The sequence below is a fragment of the Typopeltis vanoorti genome, chromosome 3, assembly GCF_054136105.1.
Source record: "Typopeltis vanoorti isolate ZY-2024b chromosome 3, IOZ_Tvanoo_1.0, whole genome shotgun sequence".
Lineage (NCBI taxonomy): Eukaryota > Metazoa > Arthropoda > Arachnida > Uropygi > Thelyphonidae > Typopeltis > Typopeltis vanoorti.
This window is the reverse complement of record NC_143551.1, coordinates 107,545,714-107,564,971: the sequence shown is the minus strand read 5'-3', so window position 1 is coordinate 107,564,971 and position 19,258 is coordinate 107,545,714. Positions and strand designations below refer to the sequence as shown.

The following is a 19,258-nucleotide window of genomic DNA, read 5'->3' as shown; positions in this document are numbered from 1 at the left end:
ATATCTTTTACAGCAGTTATTCAATTTAGTCAGGGAATCTTGCAGACATATAGCAGATTTATTTAGAAGTATAACATCATCAGCATAAAGCAAACAGCTGAGATTAACATCTCCAATTTTGATATCAGTTTTAATACCACTTTCCTTCATAATGTCATCCATATAGATAATGAATAACAGAGGCGGACAATGTACATCCTTGTCTGACACCAGATTTAACATTAAACCATCTTCCTGTACTTGCTTCAATTCTAACTGCTGCCTTACAACTCAAATAAAGACTATGTATTGCTTGGTATAATGTCCTGTTGACACCATACAACTGTGGCGCTTTGAATAGCTTCTCTCTTGGCACCTTGTCATATTCCTTTTTAAGATCTACAAAAATTAAATACGGATCTTTGTTATATTGTTATAAAGAGATTTGATCTCTATTTTCCAAGTGTTTTTATTTATATGCACAAGGGTTTAATTCCGATTGGTGCAATGACTTTTTACTATTTCTTTCAGAATCCAAAAAATCAGAGACTCTTGACCAAATACAAAATATACATATTTTATAAAACAGAAGCAATATATACACTTCAATTAGGTAACTTTCTACAAAATTAATTGGATCCAAGGCCTTTTAAAATAAACTTACACTTTAAAAGATCACCCATTTTCTGACTCATTCTATTACTTGTTTGTTTAACATATACTTAATCACGTTTACTAGACTAAACACTTTGTTTACACAATAACAAAATATTTATAGTCAGTTTCTTTGTTAAGGCCTTTTTCCGAAGATATGAGATTCTCTTCTTCTTTTTTCATAGAATCCCTTCTCATCACCTTATGTAGCACACATTATTCCTCCTGACTCAAGCGTAGATTTTCTGAATTCACCTAAGTAAGAGTATAAGTACTCTTATCTCATGCTTTTTTGCTGGTACAATTTTTTGTACCAGCAAAAAAAAGACTACTTCTGCTGCTTTATCTAAGTTGCAAAATTTCGTCTCCTTTTCCAGTAGAAATAACAGATAGATCTGGCGTCCTTAAAACAGATGTAATTTTCAATCAGCGTTTCCTCGAACATTCCTATAGAACGTCAATTGCAATATTTTATTTTATTTACTCATACTTATTTACAGTCTTAACTCACACACGACTCACAATTTTCGGAATCTTCTATTAATATTGACCCGACTGTCACATAAAAACTTAATTTCCTAAGAACAAAATTTTGCCGGCCTGTGTTCTTAAACTTCCATTAGCTCTCTCTCTCTCTCTCTCTCTTGTTTATCCTCCATTCTTTTATACTGAACGCTCTCTTGTTGTTTCTGTTACTTCGATACTGAACGCTCTCTCTGTCAGCTGTCAATCACCCATCAAACTCCTCGGACAGCATGTGCACTCCATGAAAGTGGCAAGCAAGAAGTTACATATAATGGCTGACATGTCGTCTCCGTTAGCGTTATGAAAATGTCTTTACAAAACACAGCACTTAATAATTTTAAAATACAATAAAATTTCTGAAAGTAACACAACTATCCAAATCCACTGAGTACATACATTTTTTTTAAAATGCTTTTGACAAAATAACATCAATAACGTGCACATTGCAAGTGCCGACAATACGTGTTATGAAAGCAAAACTAATAATGTACTAACATAAACAATTTGTAAAAATATTCATAATTTTAAATTATGACTATTTTTATAATATTCCCATGATTTCTGAACTATTTATCGTAAAGTGAAAATCTAATCCTAACAGCCTCTATTTGGTAGAAATACACTTTTATTAATACAGACCAGTATTTTACAAATAAACATTTATTAAAACCTACCAGTTTCGCCAGCAAACTGTCTGGCTTTTTCAAGGTATTACGGAGATATGAAAGTAAATGCAAATTAAAAGGAACATAAAAAACGTTGTAAACGTTTACTTTCATATCTCCGTAATACCTTGAAAAAGCCAGACAGTTTGCTGGCGAAACTGGTAGGTTTTAATAAATGTTTATTTGTAAAATACTGGTCTGTATTAATAAAAGTGTATTTCTATCTATAAAAAACAACCAAAAATGTATACCTTGAATAGCCTCTATTTGGTCTGAATTCTGCTTGTTCTTTGCCAAGATTCTCTTCCACAATCCTTCTCAACCATTTCTCAAGTATATTTGCATAAATCTTACCAGGAACACTCAGTAGGGAAATACCTCTGTAATTCTCACATTCAGTTTTATTTCCCTTTTTATATATGGGTACTATGAGAGCACTACTCAAATCATCAGGAATTCGTCCCTCTGTCCAAGCCTTTTGAACTATGCAGTGCAGCCACTTTAAGACTTTTATATCACCATACTTCAGCATTTCCAGTTAAATATCATATACTCCTGCTGCCTTTCCACATTTCAAGCCTTTGATGGCTATTTCTACTTCAAGTATGGATATATATGCCTGTTAAGTGTTTTTTACCACTGTGCAATCAATGCTTGTTTCATTTAGCAATTTTTCGAAGTAATTACTCCATACTTCAAGGATATCTTTTTCTCCTGTTTTCATGTCACCTTTATTATCTCCAACTCCTTTTACAGCACTATTTCCTCCATTCCTAAGCTTCTTCAACAACCTCCAGAATATCTTACCACCTTCTTGATATTTATTTTCTATATTCTTGCCAAAGTCCTCCCATGACTTTTGTTTAGTTGGTTTTACACAGTGTTTAGCATTCTCGCATTTGTCTCTGTATTCTCTAAAAGCACAAGCTGACTTATTTGACAAGAATGATATGCTTTCTTCTTTTTCTTCACTACCGCTTTAACTTCCTGTGTCCACCATGGAGTTCTGATTTTTCGATCCTTGCAGACAACCTCACCACTTGCCTCTCTGGCTGAATCAATCAGGGTTTTCTTCAAGGTTTGCTACTGAATCTCCAAGGTTTGGCTCCTGTTCTCAAACTCTTTCATTTTTTCTTCAATAATCTTTGTGTGTTTTAGTATACAGTTCACATGAGAGCTGCTCAACTTTTATTTGCTTTAAAACTTTCTTACATGTTATTCTTTTCAATATGAAATTCAGTTTTGTCCTGCTCAAAACTAAATAGTAATTCACTTCCAATTTCAAATCTTCTGTACACTCTGGTGTCCCGCACCAGAGAGAAAACATCACTATCAACAATAACATAATCAATAAGACTTTTCTTATTCCTTGCCTCTTCTCTCCACGTGAATTTGTGCACTTTTTTATGTTGGAACATGGTGTTAGTAATAACCAGTCCATGTCCTGAGCAGAAATCCAACAGATATTTGCAATTTTTATTAGCTTTGCTCTTTTCTCCAAATTTTCCCAAAATATTTTTGTATGTCTCACAATCATTTCCTACTCTGCTGTTTAGATCCCCAACAAGGACCAACTTTTCCTTTTTCATTGTCAGTTGCTTTTTCTAAAGCCTCAAAAAATTCCTCCACTTCTACCTTAGTAGAACCTTCTGTCGGACCATTGGCACAAATAAGTCTCATTGTCCCCATTTTGTTCCCCATTTTGATATTTGTCCACATCACTCTACTTGAGACTGCCTGCCATTCAAGAAGATTAGCCTCGTATTTTGTGTTGAATGCTATGGCTACTGCATCTTTTCCTTGATTGTCATTGCCTGAATATAACATTTGTATTTATTGCTCAGAAAGATCTCACCAGTTTTGGTCTTTTTTTGTTTCAGTCACTCCTATTATGTCGAGCTGGTATTTATCTAATTCCTCAGCTAGTTCCATTTTTATGCCATTCAGGCTTCTTATGTTGATAGTACCGATCTTTAACTCTGGTGATGTTAAAGATTGGTACTATCTTTGAGTTGGGGTGTGTTTTCAGATTTGTTCCAGTAGCTGACTTTTTGCTTTTCGCCCTGGTTCCCTGGCAAAAACAACAGGGGCTTTGTTTAACTAGGCAATGCCCCAGCTGGCAAGAAATTTTGTCACGTTGTACCATCATTTTGTTTTGGTTTAAGCCAATAAGAATACAATTTGGTCGGCTAAATCCCAAATTGCCAGATTAACCTTGTTCGTTCAGTATCTATTTAGATACCCAGTAGGGTGCATCACGAGAAGGTGAGGATTGGACATTAGGTCAGAAGCTCTGGTCGGTTCTCTGCATTTCTTTAAAGGCTATGTGGAGGTCTCCTGTCAGTTATGCCACTTTGACCCTTAAGCACCCCTTGGAAATTTGTTTAGCTCCATATTATGAACTTAATAAAAAATTGCAGCATAGTGTAAGCAAGGTCTATTACTGACTTCTTGATAAATAAACCAACCGAAGTATGCAGTGAGAATTATACAGATATGTCCAAGAGATTTCAAGTGATGACGATGTTCAACCACTTGTAAATAAAGAACATTCACAAAATGTTATTTTTGAAAAGAGTGATGACAATTAAAATATGCACTTTATTTTATTTTGCCTAAAACATTTATGCATTATGTGCCATGAAGTTTACGTACAAGTTGTGAATTTTATAATTTTGTACTATGTATTTGTTTCGTAATTTATGTTTTCTTAACTTACAAGAATTACCTGAATTAGATAAAAATATATTTTTGTTGGATATGTTATTGTTATTTATATAATTTAAAAAAAAAATAATAATAAAACGATTTCGGAATATAACCCTACTTTTTCTGTGTGATCTCAGTCTTGCATAATACGATTTATATAACATGTCTGAGGGCCAACATCTGCATTATACGAGGGTTTCCTGTAATTACTCCATACTTCAAGGATATCTTTTTCTCCCATTTTCATGTCACCTTTATCATCTCTAATTCCTTTTACAGCATTCTTTCCTCCATCTCCAAGCTTCCTCAACAACCTCCAGAACATCTTGCCACCCACCTGGTATTTATCCTCTATGCCCCTACCCAAGTCCTCCCATGACTTTTGCTTAGCTAGCCCTACACAGTGTTTAGCCTTCCTACATTTGTCACCGTACTCTCCAAGAGCACAATCTGACCTACCTGCTAAGAACCTCTTTCCCCCCACCCCCCTCCCCCAACTTCCCGTATCCACCATTGAGGCCTGATTTCTCATTCCTACATGATTGAAGTCACCCATAATAATTACTTGCTTTGCACATTATACCAATTTGCTCTGCATGTCTTCTTGATCATTCTTTTAACTCCCTGGCCCATAGCAGCAACCAATGTATATTTTGTCTTTTATTCCTTTTGGCTGCTATTATCAGCGGTACCCATCCCTCCCCCATCCTATCTTCTCTTTCCTTCCTGAGAATACTAAATTCTTCATATTCTATCCCTGTAACCACATCTACTGTTAGTCAAGTCTCATTAATGCCTATAGCTTTTGGCGAGGTTGCACTAACTAATGCCAAAAACTCCTCCCTCTTTTTCCTGATACTTCTGGCATTACTATTTAGAGACTGTAGCATCACTTTAGTCCTCATTCACCTATATATATCCTGAATTGACTATCCTATTTGATATTGTTGCTTGACTGCATTTGTTGGTCATTGGACACTCACCTCATGGGTGCCTTCACTCATGCTCACCTGCATCCACCCTAATTGCTTAAGTTTCTTGCCTTTGTGCTTCAGCACTCGGTGAACAAACCTTTCTCTAGACACCGAACACCAAAAGTGCAGCCCATCATCACCACAAATCCTGCATCATTCTTTCTGCGCAACCTGCCTATTGATTTGTTTGTTATCAACTCCCACCTTCTCAGTTCATCTCTATCATGGCATGGCAGGACACTTACAGTCTTCACCTTCTCACTCATGTTTTTTGCTTTGTCCAACAATTCCTTCACATCTTCTCCCATAGAATACTTCTCACTTCTCAGGTCATTAGTGCCAGCCAAGGCAATTAATTCTTTCACCTTATCTTTCTGCATCTAGATAGCATCAGTAATGTTATCAACTTTTGTGCTAGAAAACAGGATTATGTTACACTTTCATTAAGTACACCTTTAATCACAAAATCTCTACACAAAATTTTCTCCTTATATTGTTTCTCTTGCTTATTCACATGATCTCAATACTTAGCTCAGACCTTTAGTTTCTTTCTCTTCTCAGTCCTGCTAATCTTTTGCTGTTTCTGTAGTTTTCTGATTTTGCACTTCGTTCTGAGGAGGATAATATGGAAGCATGTCATTTGCTTATTTAGTTCCACTTCATTCTCCTGTATTTTCCCCACTGCACATTCAACATTAATTAATATATAAGCTATTACTAAAATTAAGGGGATATTAGATAGCACATAGTTTTAAAACCGAATAAGAAACTCAAAGATTGGAATCAGAGAGTTTCTTGCCGAATATAGTGAACTATTAAGTATCGGCGAACACTAGCGCTAGCCAATGCAAGTGATCCTAGTACGTAGTACAAACTCGGGCAACTCGTTGCAAAGGTGTGTAAAGTTCAGATCGCTATTCTTAGGTATTTTCCATAATGTAAAAACACATTTCCTAGGAAATGTATGCTGTTATTACATTATGGAGGGAGGTCACTACCCAGACCGGTTTCAGCCTTTTTTGAGGCTTCATCAGTGAGTAGCTAGACCTAATACCGAAGTGTATAGTGAAAAGAACTTATATACTCTGCGAACGAGTTTTCCAAGTAGGTGCAACCATTAAGTTATTTAAGTATAAAGAGCTAATAAGCTTCATTTCGGCAATGAAAACATTACTAAAATTATAATATATAAGGTTTAATAATACTGGAATCTTGACAGATAACAGATTAATTTGGAGGAAATTTATTATTTAGTAATTTTAGTCTACTGTCAATACCGCGTACTCTCTACTATAGTATAGTTTTTGTATCTTCAAGGGTTTAAAAACTTGATTTATAATATTTAAAGCACTATTGAAATTTGTAATTTTCATTCCTGTCTTTTTCTTTTTTGTAGGTTAGGTGATATCCAAGGTATTTGAAAGAGTTGACTTGTTCAATAATTGTATTGTCTAAACAGATTTTACTTCTTTTTTCTTCTTACTGACAATATCAAAAGTAAACAAATACATGCTTTACTTAAAGCTGAATAACTCACTCTATCATATACACACATATACTCATATATAGCAATAAACTACAGTGAATTAACCTATTATTATTATCTAAATTACAAAAAAAGACTTATCTTTCAGCAGTGCTAATCACCAGCAATATATACAATGTGCCACCTTGTGGCAAATGCCTCTGATTATTTACATAGTTGCATATTGTTTACTTTTTTTCTAATTTTTGTAAAAGAATTGTGTATATATATGCATAAATCTACATTTATGTTTAAAAATTCATCATCAAATTCTTGACATACACCCTTGAGGAGGTGGGGGGGGGAGGATCAGGATATTATGATAGTACTACATGAAAAAAGTTACATCATTACTAACTTCCTATCAACAATTTTCCTCCAAATTAATCTATTATCTGTCAAGATTCCAGTATTATCAAACCTTATATGTCTGTCTTCTAAGGCACTTTTTACTGTATTAGTAATGTTTAAAATTTAAGTTTCTGAAATAAATTTGAGTACAGCCTCTAACAATGCCCTTTGGTTCCTGTCACAGTATGAAAGGAAAAATTAGGCTTTTCATCTGAAAGTGAGTTAATTGGTCTCATGTAGCAGGAGTTTTTTGCTCCAAAATACAGGTACTGGCCCATCTGCAGATGTATAATGTACTGCAATCAATCTTATCAGCAAGCTGATGGAATTTGCATGCATGCCAAAACTTTACCAACATGCCATTTCTTTTCTATTTCTAGTAAAAAAATGTGTGGCCCCCAATAGTATTTTATTAACTACTATGTGACTGCATGTATAGAAGTGTATTGTAGTGCATATGTTTTATCTGTTCTTGTGTATTCAGATTTCTATTATTGTTCTTTCTCTCACAGTGATGATGTTTTATGATACATAAAATGAAATATTTGTAATTAATAAATAATAATTTTGCTGTGGTTTATGTATTTTGTAATTGTGGACACTGTTCTCTCTCTCCTTATTTTAAATTTAAAATAACATCACTTAGAAATATGATTTAGAAAATGTAATGATTTACTTCACAGATGAAGAAAATCATTTTCTTTATTTGTGCAACATATAAATTTATTTGAGCAACATATAAAAAAATTGATTTTTTTTTATATGTTGATAGCAACATATAAATTTATTTGAGCAACAATACTAGAAGATGTCCTGCATCTTCAAGCATTGTTGCTCAAATCCATTTACTTTCTTTCTCATTGTTACACTGCTTGTATGATATTTTCTGTTTGCTTGTTTGAATCCAATCATCTAGGATGTGAAGAACTGTATAAGCGCTTTTCAATAGCATGCATACATGCCAAAACTTTAGTAAAACTCTAGTAAAAAATGGAAAAGAACAAACAATAAAAATAATGAATTTATTTATACATGTATGCCACAGTGAGATAATGATTATTTCACTGTGACATATTTCTAAATTTAGAAATTTCATTATTTTCCTCATGTTCTCCTCACTTCTATTAAATAATTTATTAATTTGTGTGTCCCCCGATAGTATTTTATTCTAACTACCTATGTGACTGCGTGTATAGAAGTGTATTGTAGTGCATATGTTTTATTTGTTCTTTTGTATTCAGATTTCTATTATTGTTCTTTATCTCACAGTGATGATGTTTTATGATACATAAAATGAAATATTTGTAATTAATAAATAATAATAATTTTGCTGTGGCTTATGTAACTTGCATAAATATTGTGGACACTGTTCTCTCTCCTTATTTTAAATTTAAAATAACATCACTTAGAAATATGATTTAGAAAATGTAATGATTTACTTCACAGATGAAGAAAATCATTTTCTTTATTTGAGCAACATATAAAAAAAATTGATTTTTTTATATGTTGATAGCAACATATAAATTTATTTGAGCAAGATATAAAAAAAATTGATTTTTTTTTATATGTTGATAGCAACATACAAATTTATTTGAGCAACAATACCAGAAGATGTCCTGCATCTTCTAGCATTTTTGCTCAAATCCATTTACTTTCTTTCTCATTGTTACACTGCTTGTATGATATTTTCTGTCTGCTTGTTTGAATCCAATCATCTAGGATGTGAAGAACTGTATAAGGGCTTTTCAATAGCAAGTTGGTCTTCTGTTGAGGTGGTGGGGTTTTGTTCGTCCTGCAATAATGAGTTCAGAGAACTCGTGCTGTTAACATTCATCATACACTGGTCTTATAGCTGTAATTTACTCCAGCCATAATTCTAATCAACCAGCCTTCTGTTTGTATAAGTAGTATTTGTTTTTCTCTAATCTTATAAATTATGTTTATGACTAACAGATATGTGTTTGAATTGTGTTTTTAAATTTAAACAGGAAGAACAAAATGCTAATTCTTCTGCAAATTATGATGTTGAACTTCTTCATCCAGCAGCTGCTCATGCAGAAGTGTTTAAAACTGGTAAGTTTATATCAAATAGCAATTTAGATTTCATAGTTTTTGTTACTTTAGACTAGGAAGTTATATCTAATAACTAATTTTATATCAAATGATTCCTGGAGACAACAGTTAGTATTAAATGAGAACTAGTAGGGGAATAAAACAGAAAGAAAGAAAATTGCATTCAGAACTCTATCATTGTCAAGGTATCTCCATTGGAGTCCTAGGATGTATTGTATGAGGCCTACACTAACCATTGTTAACACACATATTTAACTGTCATACTTCTCCTTAAACTCATTCACTGACAGTGCACTCACAACTTCATCTATCAATCAGTTCTAGGAAAAAAGGACTAACTTGATGACAACTTGCCAGGCAAGTTGTCATCAAGTTAGTCCTTTTTTAATTAGTCCTTCCTCACATCTTTGATAACAACATTCTTACTCAATTTCCATGTATGACTTTTTGTTCTTTTCCCTGCCATCGATGTAGAAGAAAAAATTTTTCTTCTATGTCCATCCTAGAAAATTCCCTTAGTGACTTATGAGGTTTGTCTGGGAAATTCCTGAGCTTTTGAATTATCGCACCAACAAACCTATTATTTGCATGCTTCCTATGCTGCAATCTAGCACCAACATTGGGAAATACCCTAGTGAAAACTGCAGTGTGATATTTTGCTTAGTTATTGTACTATGTCTATTTGTGTCAACATGTGTTCAGTGTGTCTGGTGATTCTTTGTTGTGCTCAAAATGGGTGATTTTCATGATCAACGAATTTCTGAAAATCGTTCATTGTAAACAAAAAAAAATTCTAGTCAAATTGGGAAAAATATTTTATGGAAACATTTGAAATGTTAAAAACAGCATTTGGGATTGAGGCTTTAGGTCGAACTTAAAGGTATGAGTGGTGGAAACATTTCAAAGGTGGCCAAACTTCAGTCAATGATGAATCCCCATTGAGGATGACTGTCAACTTCGAAAATTGACAAAAATGTTGCAAAATTTCATGAAGTCATCTCTTCTGCCATTTAACTGTTCTTGAGGTAGCTGAAGAAGTAAACATTTCAAAAACTGTCTGTCATGATATTCATATTCAAAATTTAGGCTTGCATCGCATTGCAGCTAAATTTGTGCATCACGTTTAGACTAACAATCAGAAACAAATTCAGGTCGATGTGAGCCAAGAGTTTTTTGGTCAACCTTATAAGGATGAAAACTTTTTAAAAAACATCATTACCAGGGATGAGACATTGCTTTACAGTTATGACATCAGAACAAATGCTCACTTGTCACAGTGGATGTCAATTGGATCACCATGACCCAAAAAACGAGACAAGTGTCATCAAACGTTAAAGTGATGATAACAATTTTTTTTTTTATTATTCTGAGGGCATTGTTCACCATGAATTTCTTTCTCAAGGAAAGATAGTGAACAAGGAGTATTATCTTGAGGTAATGCAACATCTTCGTGAGGCTATAAGAAAAAAAAAAGGCCTAGTGCTTGGAGGAAAAAACTGATGGATGCTTCATCGTGATAATGTGCCCCCCCCCCCCCACACATATCATTACTAATCCATCAATTTTTGTAGAAATGAAACAGTCGTTTCACATCCTGCTTACTCACCTGACTTCACACCAGCAAACTTTTTTATTCCTGAAATTGACATTGAAAGGCTGATGTTTTGGATTGATTGACTCAATAAAGAAAAAATTGCTAGTGGAACTGTGCAGTATCCCAACAAGAAGCATTCCAGAAATGTTTCAGAAAAATGTAAGAAATGTTGGCAGCGTTACAGAGTGAGGGAGAGTACTTTGAAGGCGACAATTCTGAATAGCTCTAAGTTAGGCAGATGTTTATTTAAAAAGTTCAGGAATTTCCTGGACAAACCTTGTATATGTTTCTACTTGATCCTCTCCCTCTCTTTTCTGCCTGCTAACTAAATTTTTATCTTCATAGCAAGTATTCTGTAGACCAGTTACCAGTTTGGTCACCTGTCTCTGACTCCTCTCCACAATTTCCTCATTTCTGTGAAACCCAGTATGAGCATAATAGTCCAGATAGTCATATCAGCACCTTGAGAGAGAGAGAGATAAAGAAAATAGCTTCTTTATCCATACTCTGTAATTTCTTTTTCAACATCCATGTAATCTTTGTGCTGTTTTGCCTCCTGAAATTCAATTCTCCATAGACTCTTACTCTTGGGTCAATTTCTTGTAGTGCAGTCGATTCAGTCCAAAATTTACGTGCATTCTGAACCAAGAAAAATAAGCAAAATAGCCATAAAAATTAATATTTATTTAGAGGTGGAAAATATAACATGGAAAAATTTCCAGAAATAATATCCATAAAAAAAATTACATTTTGCACTTTACACTTTGCATTTTAAACTTTTGATGCATATAACTGACAGCCATTATCACAGTATTCGTATGTTCATTTCCTGCTTTACGCTTTTTATATTTGCATTGTTTGCTTTTGTTCTCTCCAGTTTAGAATCATCAGCAAACAATTGAATATTTCTCTTCATATTATTCTCAATATCATTAGCACTTTTTTCACATTTGCTAGCAACATACATCACTCAAACTTGGCATCACCCAAGCAGTCATCACATTTTGTCAAAGACAAGGGCATGTTTAGATTATTTCAGAATCAAGTAAGCACTATCTCATACTATCTTTGAATACAACTCTCCAGATTTCTGCTGTTATCCCTAGATTTCTGCCTCTATCACTGTTATCAATGATTTTAAAATGAAGTTTCATTTTCTTTCAATCAACCACATTGCTCTCTTACCCTGTGTTTACAGGAGCTCTTTGGTCAAAACATCAATGGCGCTTTTAGTACAATCACTGATTTCAAAATGGCTGCTTCAGTAAAAAATACTTCAATATTTCATGTAATATTGAGATGTTTTTCTTTGATTCTTTGCATCTTGAGAATTTGAAAGTGATGTGAATATTTTCCATGTTTATGGGAGTGCTACAGTTGAAATACTGACTTTTTACTGATTGTTTAATAGAGACGTGCATTAGAGATACTATACTTTTTTGAATAACAACTTCACACATGTAAGAGAAAAACTAAATTTAATTTATTACTCCTATATATTTTGCTCTATAGGTCTTCTTTCAGGGAGAAGACAGAAAAACTAGTAACATTTAAATTCTGAATACAAGAACGAGTCATACAGCATGCGTATAATATCATGTGTATGTGTCTCGGTCACAGCTGTTTCGTAGGAGGAAACACTATTAGAATTCAGAGTGGGATAGATGTATAATTAATTAATTACTTATGTTATTAAAGTTTTTCTGTCTTCTTCCTAAAAGGAACTTATGGCATATTATTGAGCAAAATGTATAGGAGTAATAAATTATATTTAGTTTTCTCTTACATATGTGTGAAGCTGTTATTCAAAAAATATACTGACATTTTTAAGTGATTCTTTGCATTATGAAGAACTTGAAAGTGATGTGGATATCTGCTGTGTTTACAGGAGCACTTTTGTCAAAAGACTAATAGCACTGCTCTTGATGTCTGTGAAAGTTCAAATAATGGCTCATGAATGTAGATTGTTTATATTAGATTAAAAAAAAAAGTAAGTAATGCTTCTTCATTATGGAGCCAGATTTGCAAAAATGTTGTCTATATATAATGGACCCAATATGAAGGATGAATGTGTATGAATGAGAGCAAGATCTGAATAAAAGTTTTGTGGGAGTGGACTTCCCATGGCAGTTCCTTCAACTTGACTGTAAAACTCATTTTGACGAAGAAAATATCCACAGTGAATAACACAATCAAATAGTTTCAATACATTCTGTGGAAATGCTTCTGAAAATAAATGCAGTGTATCTCCAGAGCTACGTTAGTGAAGAGAGATTGTATATCGAAGTTAACCATTAGATCAGTGGGTTGCAGGGAAACATTTTTCACTTATCTAGAAAATCAGATGAATTTTTTTGAAGGAGCAGGAATTATGCTAAATATGCTAGTCCACATATGGTCCACAATTAGACAAAGAGGAATGCCTTCTTTATGTATCCTAGGCAGACCATAGAACCAAGGGGCTCTAGGAAAATTAGTTTTAAGTTTTTCTATGGTGTCTCCATCTAGGCTTACAACTTCATCTAGTAGTGAGTTTAATTTTCTGCATTGTCTGTCAATGGGATTGTGATCCAATTCCTGGTCCATCAAACCATCCCTTAATAAAAGAGAGATTTTTCTTTTATAATTTGCAATATTCATAACTATTGTAGTTTTTCCCTTGTCAGCTTTAGTAATAATAAGATGGTTGTTGCATTTTAAGGATTGTAAATCTTTGATTTCAGTAGTAAAGATGAAACTTTTAAAGTTTATTAGCATCCTCACCAGAAAGAGTAAATAAGTTCCATTCAATTTTAAAAAAAGGAAATCTAAGTAAGGTATCTTTTTAGGAACTCTGGCAAAATCATGTCCTTTTGAAAGAATAGAATGCAGATTTCACTTTGTTATAGACCAACCCAATTTTTGAAGCAGTATAAAGTGGACTTAGTGATAAGGCATTGCATTTATTATGTTGGTTGCATTTGTTATTTGAATTTCACAGAGAGTGTTTAACCACAGTAAGAGATATATAGAATAGTTGAGTCTACAGTGAAGGTAATACTATCCCAGAGATCAGAGATAGGACATATATTAATAGTGATAATAAATTCATCCGATTAATAAATTAATCTGATTTTCTACATTAAATAAAATATGTTTCCCACTAGCTTCAATGTAGAATATCTCTTCACTAATTCCCATAGTCATCACCAGGTCTGGTGAAGACTATGGGAAGTGCTACCATTATCCTCAATGCCAATGAATACAATAAAAAAAAATAGATACCTTTTTTGAGACCACTCCACCTGCAGACCTTTAGAATATGATCCCACTAAATTGCAAATCTAGAAATTTAAAAAGCATACTCAAAAAGCTTCATCCAAAAAAAACTTTGTATTTCTTCCCCTCCCACCTGGATATATAGTTTACCTAAAATTCATAAACCTAATTTCCCCTTAAGACCCATAGTAGATAACTGATTCAACCTACTATAAATTATCCAGACAGTAAGCATCTTTTGTCCCCTTCCCCCCTTTACTGATCATACCACATCATATATAAAAACCTCTTCCCATTTTAAAAATTTCATTGAAAATTGTTAATGATACTGATGTCCTAGTGAGCTTTGACATTGCCTCATTGTTCAATAACTTTCAATTAAATGACACCTTATTGCTTTAAAAACAAGTTTTTCCTTTGTCTATTCTGGTTATTTTTCTTATCATCAAATTCCTGACATGTACCCCAAGGGGTGTACAGGATATTATGATAGTAGTACACAAAGAACTTATATCATTGCTAACTTCCTATCAACAATTTTCGTCCAAATCAATCTGTTATCTGTCAAGGTAACATTATTATCTGATTGTATATTTCTATCTTCTAGGGCACTTTTTACTGAAGGTTATCAATCCACCTTTGTCTTCCGCTAGGTCTTTTTCCTAGAGATCACTTGTTTTGCTAATCTTTCCTCTCCCATTCTGTTTAAGTGACCATACCACCTGAGATTAGCGCTGCTAACACATTCCTGGATGCTAACAACGTCAAGTTCTTTCCTAAAATCCTGGTTTTTAATATGATATTGCCATTGATGCCATCTTCACTCCCTTAATCTTTCTTGGTACTCTCATATCTGTGGTCTCTAGTCTTTGTTCAAGTGTTTTATTTCTAATCCAGCTCTCTCAGATCCATAAGTTAAAATTGGGTTGGACACTGTCTTGTATATAGCTAATTTAGAATTTTGACTGATTTCTCTCTTATATCATATAAATTTATTCAGTTGACTTGCTACCATATTGGCTTCTTCATTGCTTCTGTTGTCTATATCCATATTTAATTTACACTTCACTAAAAATTGTGCCTAAGTAGCTGAAATGTTTTACTTGTTCTATAGGTTCTCCATTCACGATGTAGTTGATATTTTCGTTGTTTCTGCTTATTTTCATTGTCTTTGTCTTGTTATTGCTGATTTTCATACAATACCTATTACAACAGTTATTTAATTTAATCAGGGAATCTTGCAGAATTCTAGTGGATTTATTTAAAAGTATAACATCATCTGCATAGAGTAAAGAGCTGACATTAACATCTCCAATTTTGATATCAGGTTTAACACCGATTTCTTTCATAATGTGATCCATGTAGATAATACCTAACAGAGGGGATAACGTACATCCTTGTATGATACCAGATTTAACATCAAACCATCGTCCTGCACTTATTTCAATTCTAATTGCTGACTTACAACTCAAATAGACTGTGTATCGCTTGATATAATGCCCCATTGACACCACATAACTGTAGCGTTTTGAACAGCATATTGACACCCTGTCATATGCCTTTTGTAGGTCTGCAAAACTTACCATATATGTCGGCATATAAGACAACTCTCAAATACTACAGAAAAACCCTCAAAATCATGGGTGGTCTTCTACGGTAAGTATAAAAATTGAAGCTTAATTTCTTGGATGAACATTTAGGTAGTTACAATGCATCGTTATATGAGAAAATAGGTGTTTATATGCAAATCAGATTAATTTTTTGTTACATACATTTATTTAAATAATACAATAGATCATCATCATCAAATTCCTACCATGTACCCTCAAGGGGGTGTATACAGGATATGATAGTACTACATGAAAAAAATTACATCATTACTAACTTACTACCTACATTTTCCTCCAAATCAGTCTGTTACTTGTCAAGACTCCAACATTATCAGATCTTATACTTCTATCGTCTAAGGCACTTTGTACTGTATCAATCCACCTATATCTTGGTCTTCCTCTGGGTCATTTTGCTGCCAACCTGGCAGAGAACACTTGTTTTGCTAATTTTTCTTCGCCCATTCTGTTTAAGTGATCATACCACCTGAGATTAGCTCTGCTAACGCATTCCTGGATGCTGACAATGTCAAGTTCTTTCGTAATATCCTCGTTTTTAATATGATATTGCCATTGATGCCATCTGTTCATGCCTCTAATCTTTCTCAGGACTCTCATATCCATGGTCTCTAGTGTTTGGTCATGTGTTTTACTTCTGACCCAGCTCTCAGATCCATAAGTTAAAACTGGTTTGAACACTGTCTTGTATACAGCTCATTTTTGGTGTTCTGACTAATTTCTCTCTTATTCCATATGAATTTATTCAATTGACTTCACACCATACCAGCTTTGCTGATTCTGTTGTCTATTTCATTTATTTAATTTACCATATTCAGTAAAAATCGTGCCTAAGTAGCTGAAATGTTTTACTTGTTCCACAGGTTCTCCATTTACAACACAGTTGACATTTTCAATGATTCTGCCTATTTTCATTGTCTTTGTCTTTTTATTGCTGACCTTCATACCATGTCTATTACAACAGCTATTCAATTTAGTCAGAGAATCTTGCAGACTTGTAGCGGATTTATTTAGAAGTATAACATCATCTGCATAAATCAAAGAGCTGACATTAACATCTCCAATTTTGATATCATGTTTAATACCACTTTCCTTCATAATGTGATCCATATAGATAATGAATAACAGAGGAGATAATGTACATCCTTGTCTCACACCAGATTTAATATTAAACCATCATCCTGTACTTCCTTCAATTCTAACTGCTGACTTGCAACTCAAATAGAGACTAAGTATTGCTTGATATAATGTCCGATTGACACCATATAACCGTAGCGTATTGAATAGCTTCTCTCTTGGCACCTTGTCATATGCCTTTTCCAAATCGACAAAACTTAAATACAGATCTTTGTTATATTCCCATGCTTTCTCGACTATTTGTTAGTAAAGTGAAGATCTGATCCTGACAGCCTCTATTAGGCCTGAATCAAGCTTGTTCTTCATGAAGCTTTTCTTCCACAATTCTTCTCAACTGTTTCTCAAGTATACTTGCATAGATCCTGCCAGGAGCACTCAGTAGGGAAATACCTCTGTAATTCTCACATTCAGTTTTATTTCCCTTTTTATATTTGGGCACTATTAGAGCTCTACTCCAATCATAGGGAATTCGTCCCTCTGTCCAGGCTTTCTGAACTATGCAGTGCAGCCACTGTAAGACTCTTATACCACCATACTTCAGCATTTCTGGTCAAATATCATCTACTCCTGCTGCCTTTCCACATTTCAAGCCTTTGATGGCTTTTTCTACTTCAAGTATGGATGTGTATTCCTGACTGCATGACTGGTCAGTGTTTTTTACCACTGTGCTCTCACTGCTTGTTTCATTTAGCAGTTTTTCAAAGTAATTACTCCATACTTCAAGGATATCTTTTTCTCCCATTTTCATGTCACCTTTATCATCTCTAACTCTTTTTTCAGCACTATTTTCTCCATTCCTAAGCTTCTTCAACAACCTTCAGAATATCTTACCACCTTCTTGATATTTATTTTCTATATTCTTGCGAAAGTCCTCCCATGACTTTTGTTTAGCTAGTTTTACACAATGTTTAGCATTCTTGCATTTGTCTCTGTATTCTCTAAGAGCACAAGCTGACTTATTTGACAGGAACTTTTGATATATGCTCTCTTCTTTTCCTTCACTGCCTCTTTAACTCCTGTGTCCACCAGGGAGTTCTGATTTTTTTATCCTTGCAGACAACCTCACCATGCCTCTCTGGCAGAATTAATCAATGTTTTCTTCAGAGTTTGCCACTAAATCTCCAAGGTTTCATTCCTGTTCTCAAACTCTTTCATTTTTTCTTCAATAATCTTTGTATATTTTAGTCTACAGTTCACATCTGAGAGCTGCTCAACTTTTATTCGCTTTAAAACTTTCTTACATGTTATTCTTTTCAATATTGAATTCAATTTTATCCTGCTCAAGACTAAATAGTGATCACTTCCAATTTCAAATCCTCTGTACACTCTGGTGTCCCGCACCAGAGAGAAAACATCACTATCAACAATAACATAATCAATAAGACTTTTCTTATTCCTTGCCTCTTCTCTCCATGTGAATTTGTGCACTTTTTTATGTTGGAACATGGTGTTAGTAATAACCAGTCCATGTCCTGAGCAGAAATCCAACAGATATTTGCAATTTTTATTAGCTTTGCTCTTTTCTCCAAATTTTCCCAAAATATTTTTGTATGTCTCACAATCATTTCCTACTCTGCTGTTTAGATCCTCAACAAGGACCAACTTTTCCTTTTTCATATGTGTCAGTTGCTTTTTCTAAAGCATCAAAAAATTCCTCCAGTTCTACCTTAGTAGAACCTTATGTTGGACCATAGGCACAAATAAGTCTCATTGTCCAGTTTCCAATTCTCATATTTGCCCACATTACTCTACTTGAGACTGACTGCCATTCAAGAAGATTAGCCTCTTATTTTGTGTTGAATACTATGGCTACTCCTTCTTTTCCTTGATTGTCATTGCCTGAATATAACATTTTGTATTTATTGCTCAGAAAGATCTCGCCAGTTTTTGTCTTTTTTGTTTCAGTCACCCCTATTATGTCGATCAGGTACTTATCTAATTCCTCAGCTAGCTCCAATTCTTTGCCATTCAGGCTTCTTACATTGATAATACCGATCTTTAACTCTGGTGATGTTGAGTTGGGGGTTTGTTTTCAGATTTGTTCCAGTAGCTGACTTTTCGCTGTTCGCCCTGGTTCCCTGGCAAAAACAACGGGGGCCTTGTGTAACCGGCAACTCCCCACCCGGCATGAAATTTTGTCATGTTGTACCATCATTTTATTATTTTGGTTTAACCAATAAGAATACAAT

General features: G+C 34.0%; 1 protein-coding gene across 5 annotated transcripts in view; it reads left to right on the top strand.

Annotated features, from left to right (window-relative positions):
- The window catches only part of asun (integrator complex subunit 13 asun), a 333,447-nt gene that overhangs the window by 131,743 nt on the left and 182,446 nt on the right, over nt 1–19,258 (top strand). For all 5 annotated transcript variants that reach the window (XM_090415856.1, XM_090415858.1, XM_090415857.1 and 2 more), the window contains one exon: nt 9,371–9,455. In XM_090415856.1, the coding sequence (XP_090271982.1) occupies nt 9,371–9,455 (85 nt within the window). The remainder of the gene's footprint in view (nt 1–9,370; nt 9,456–19,258) is intronic.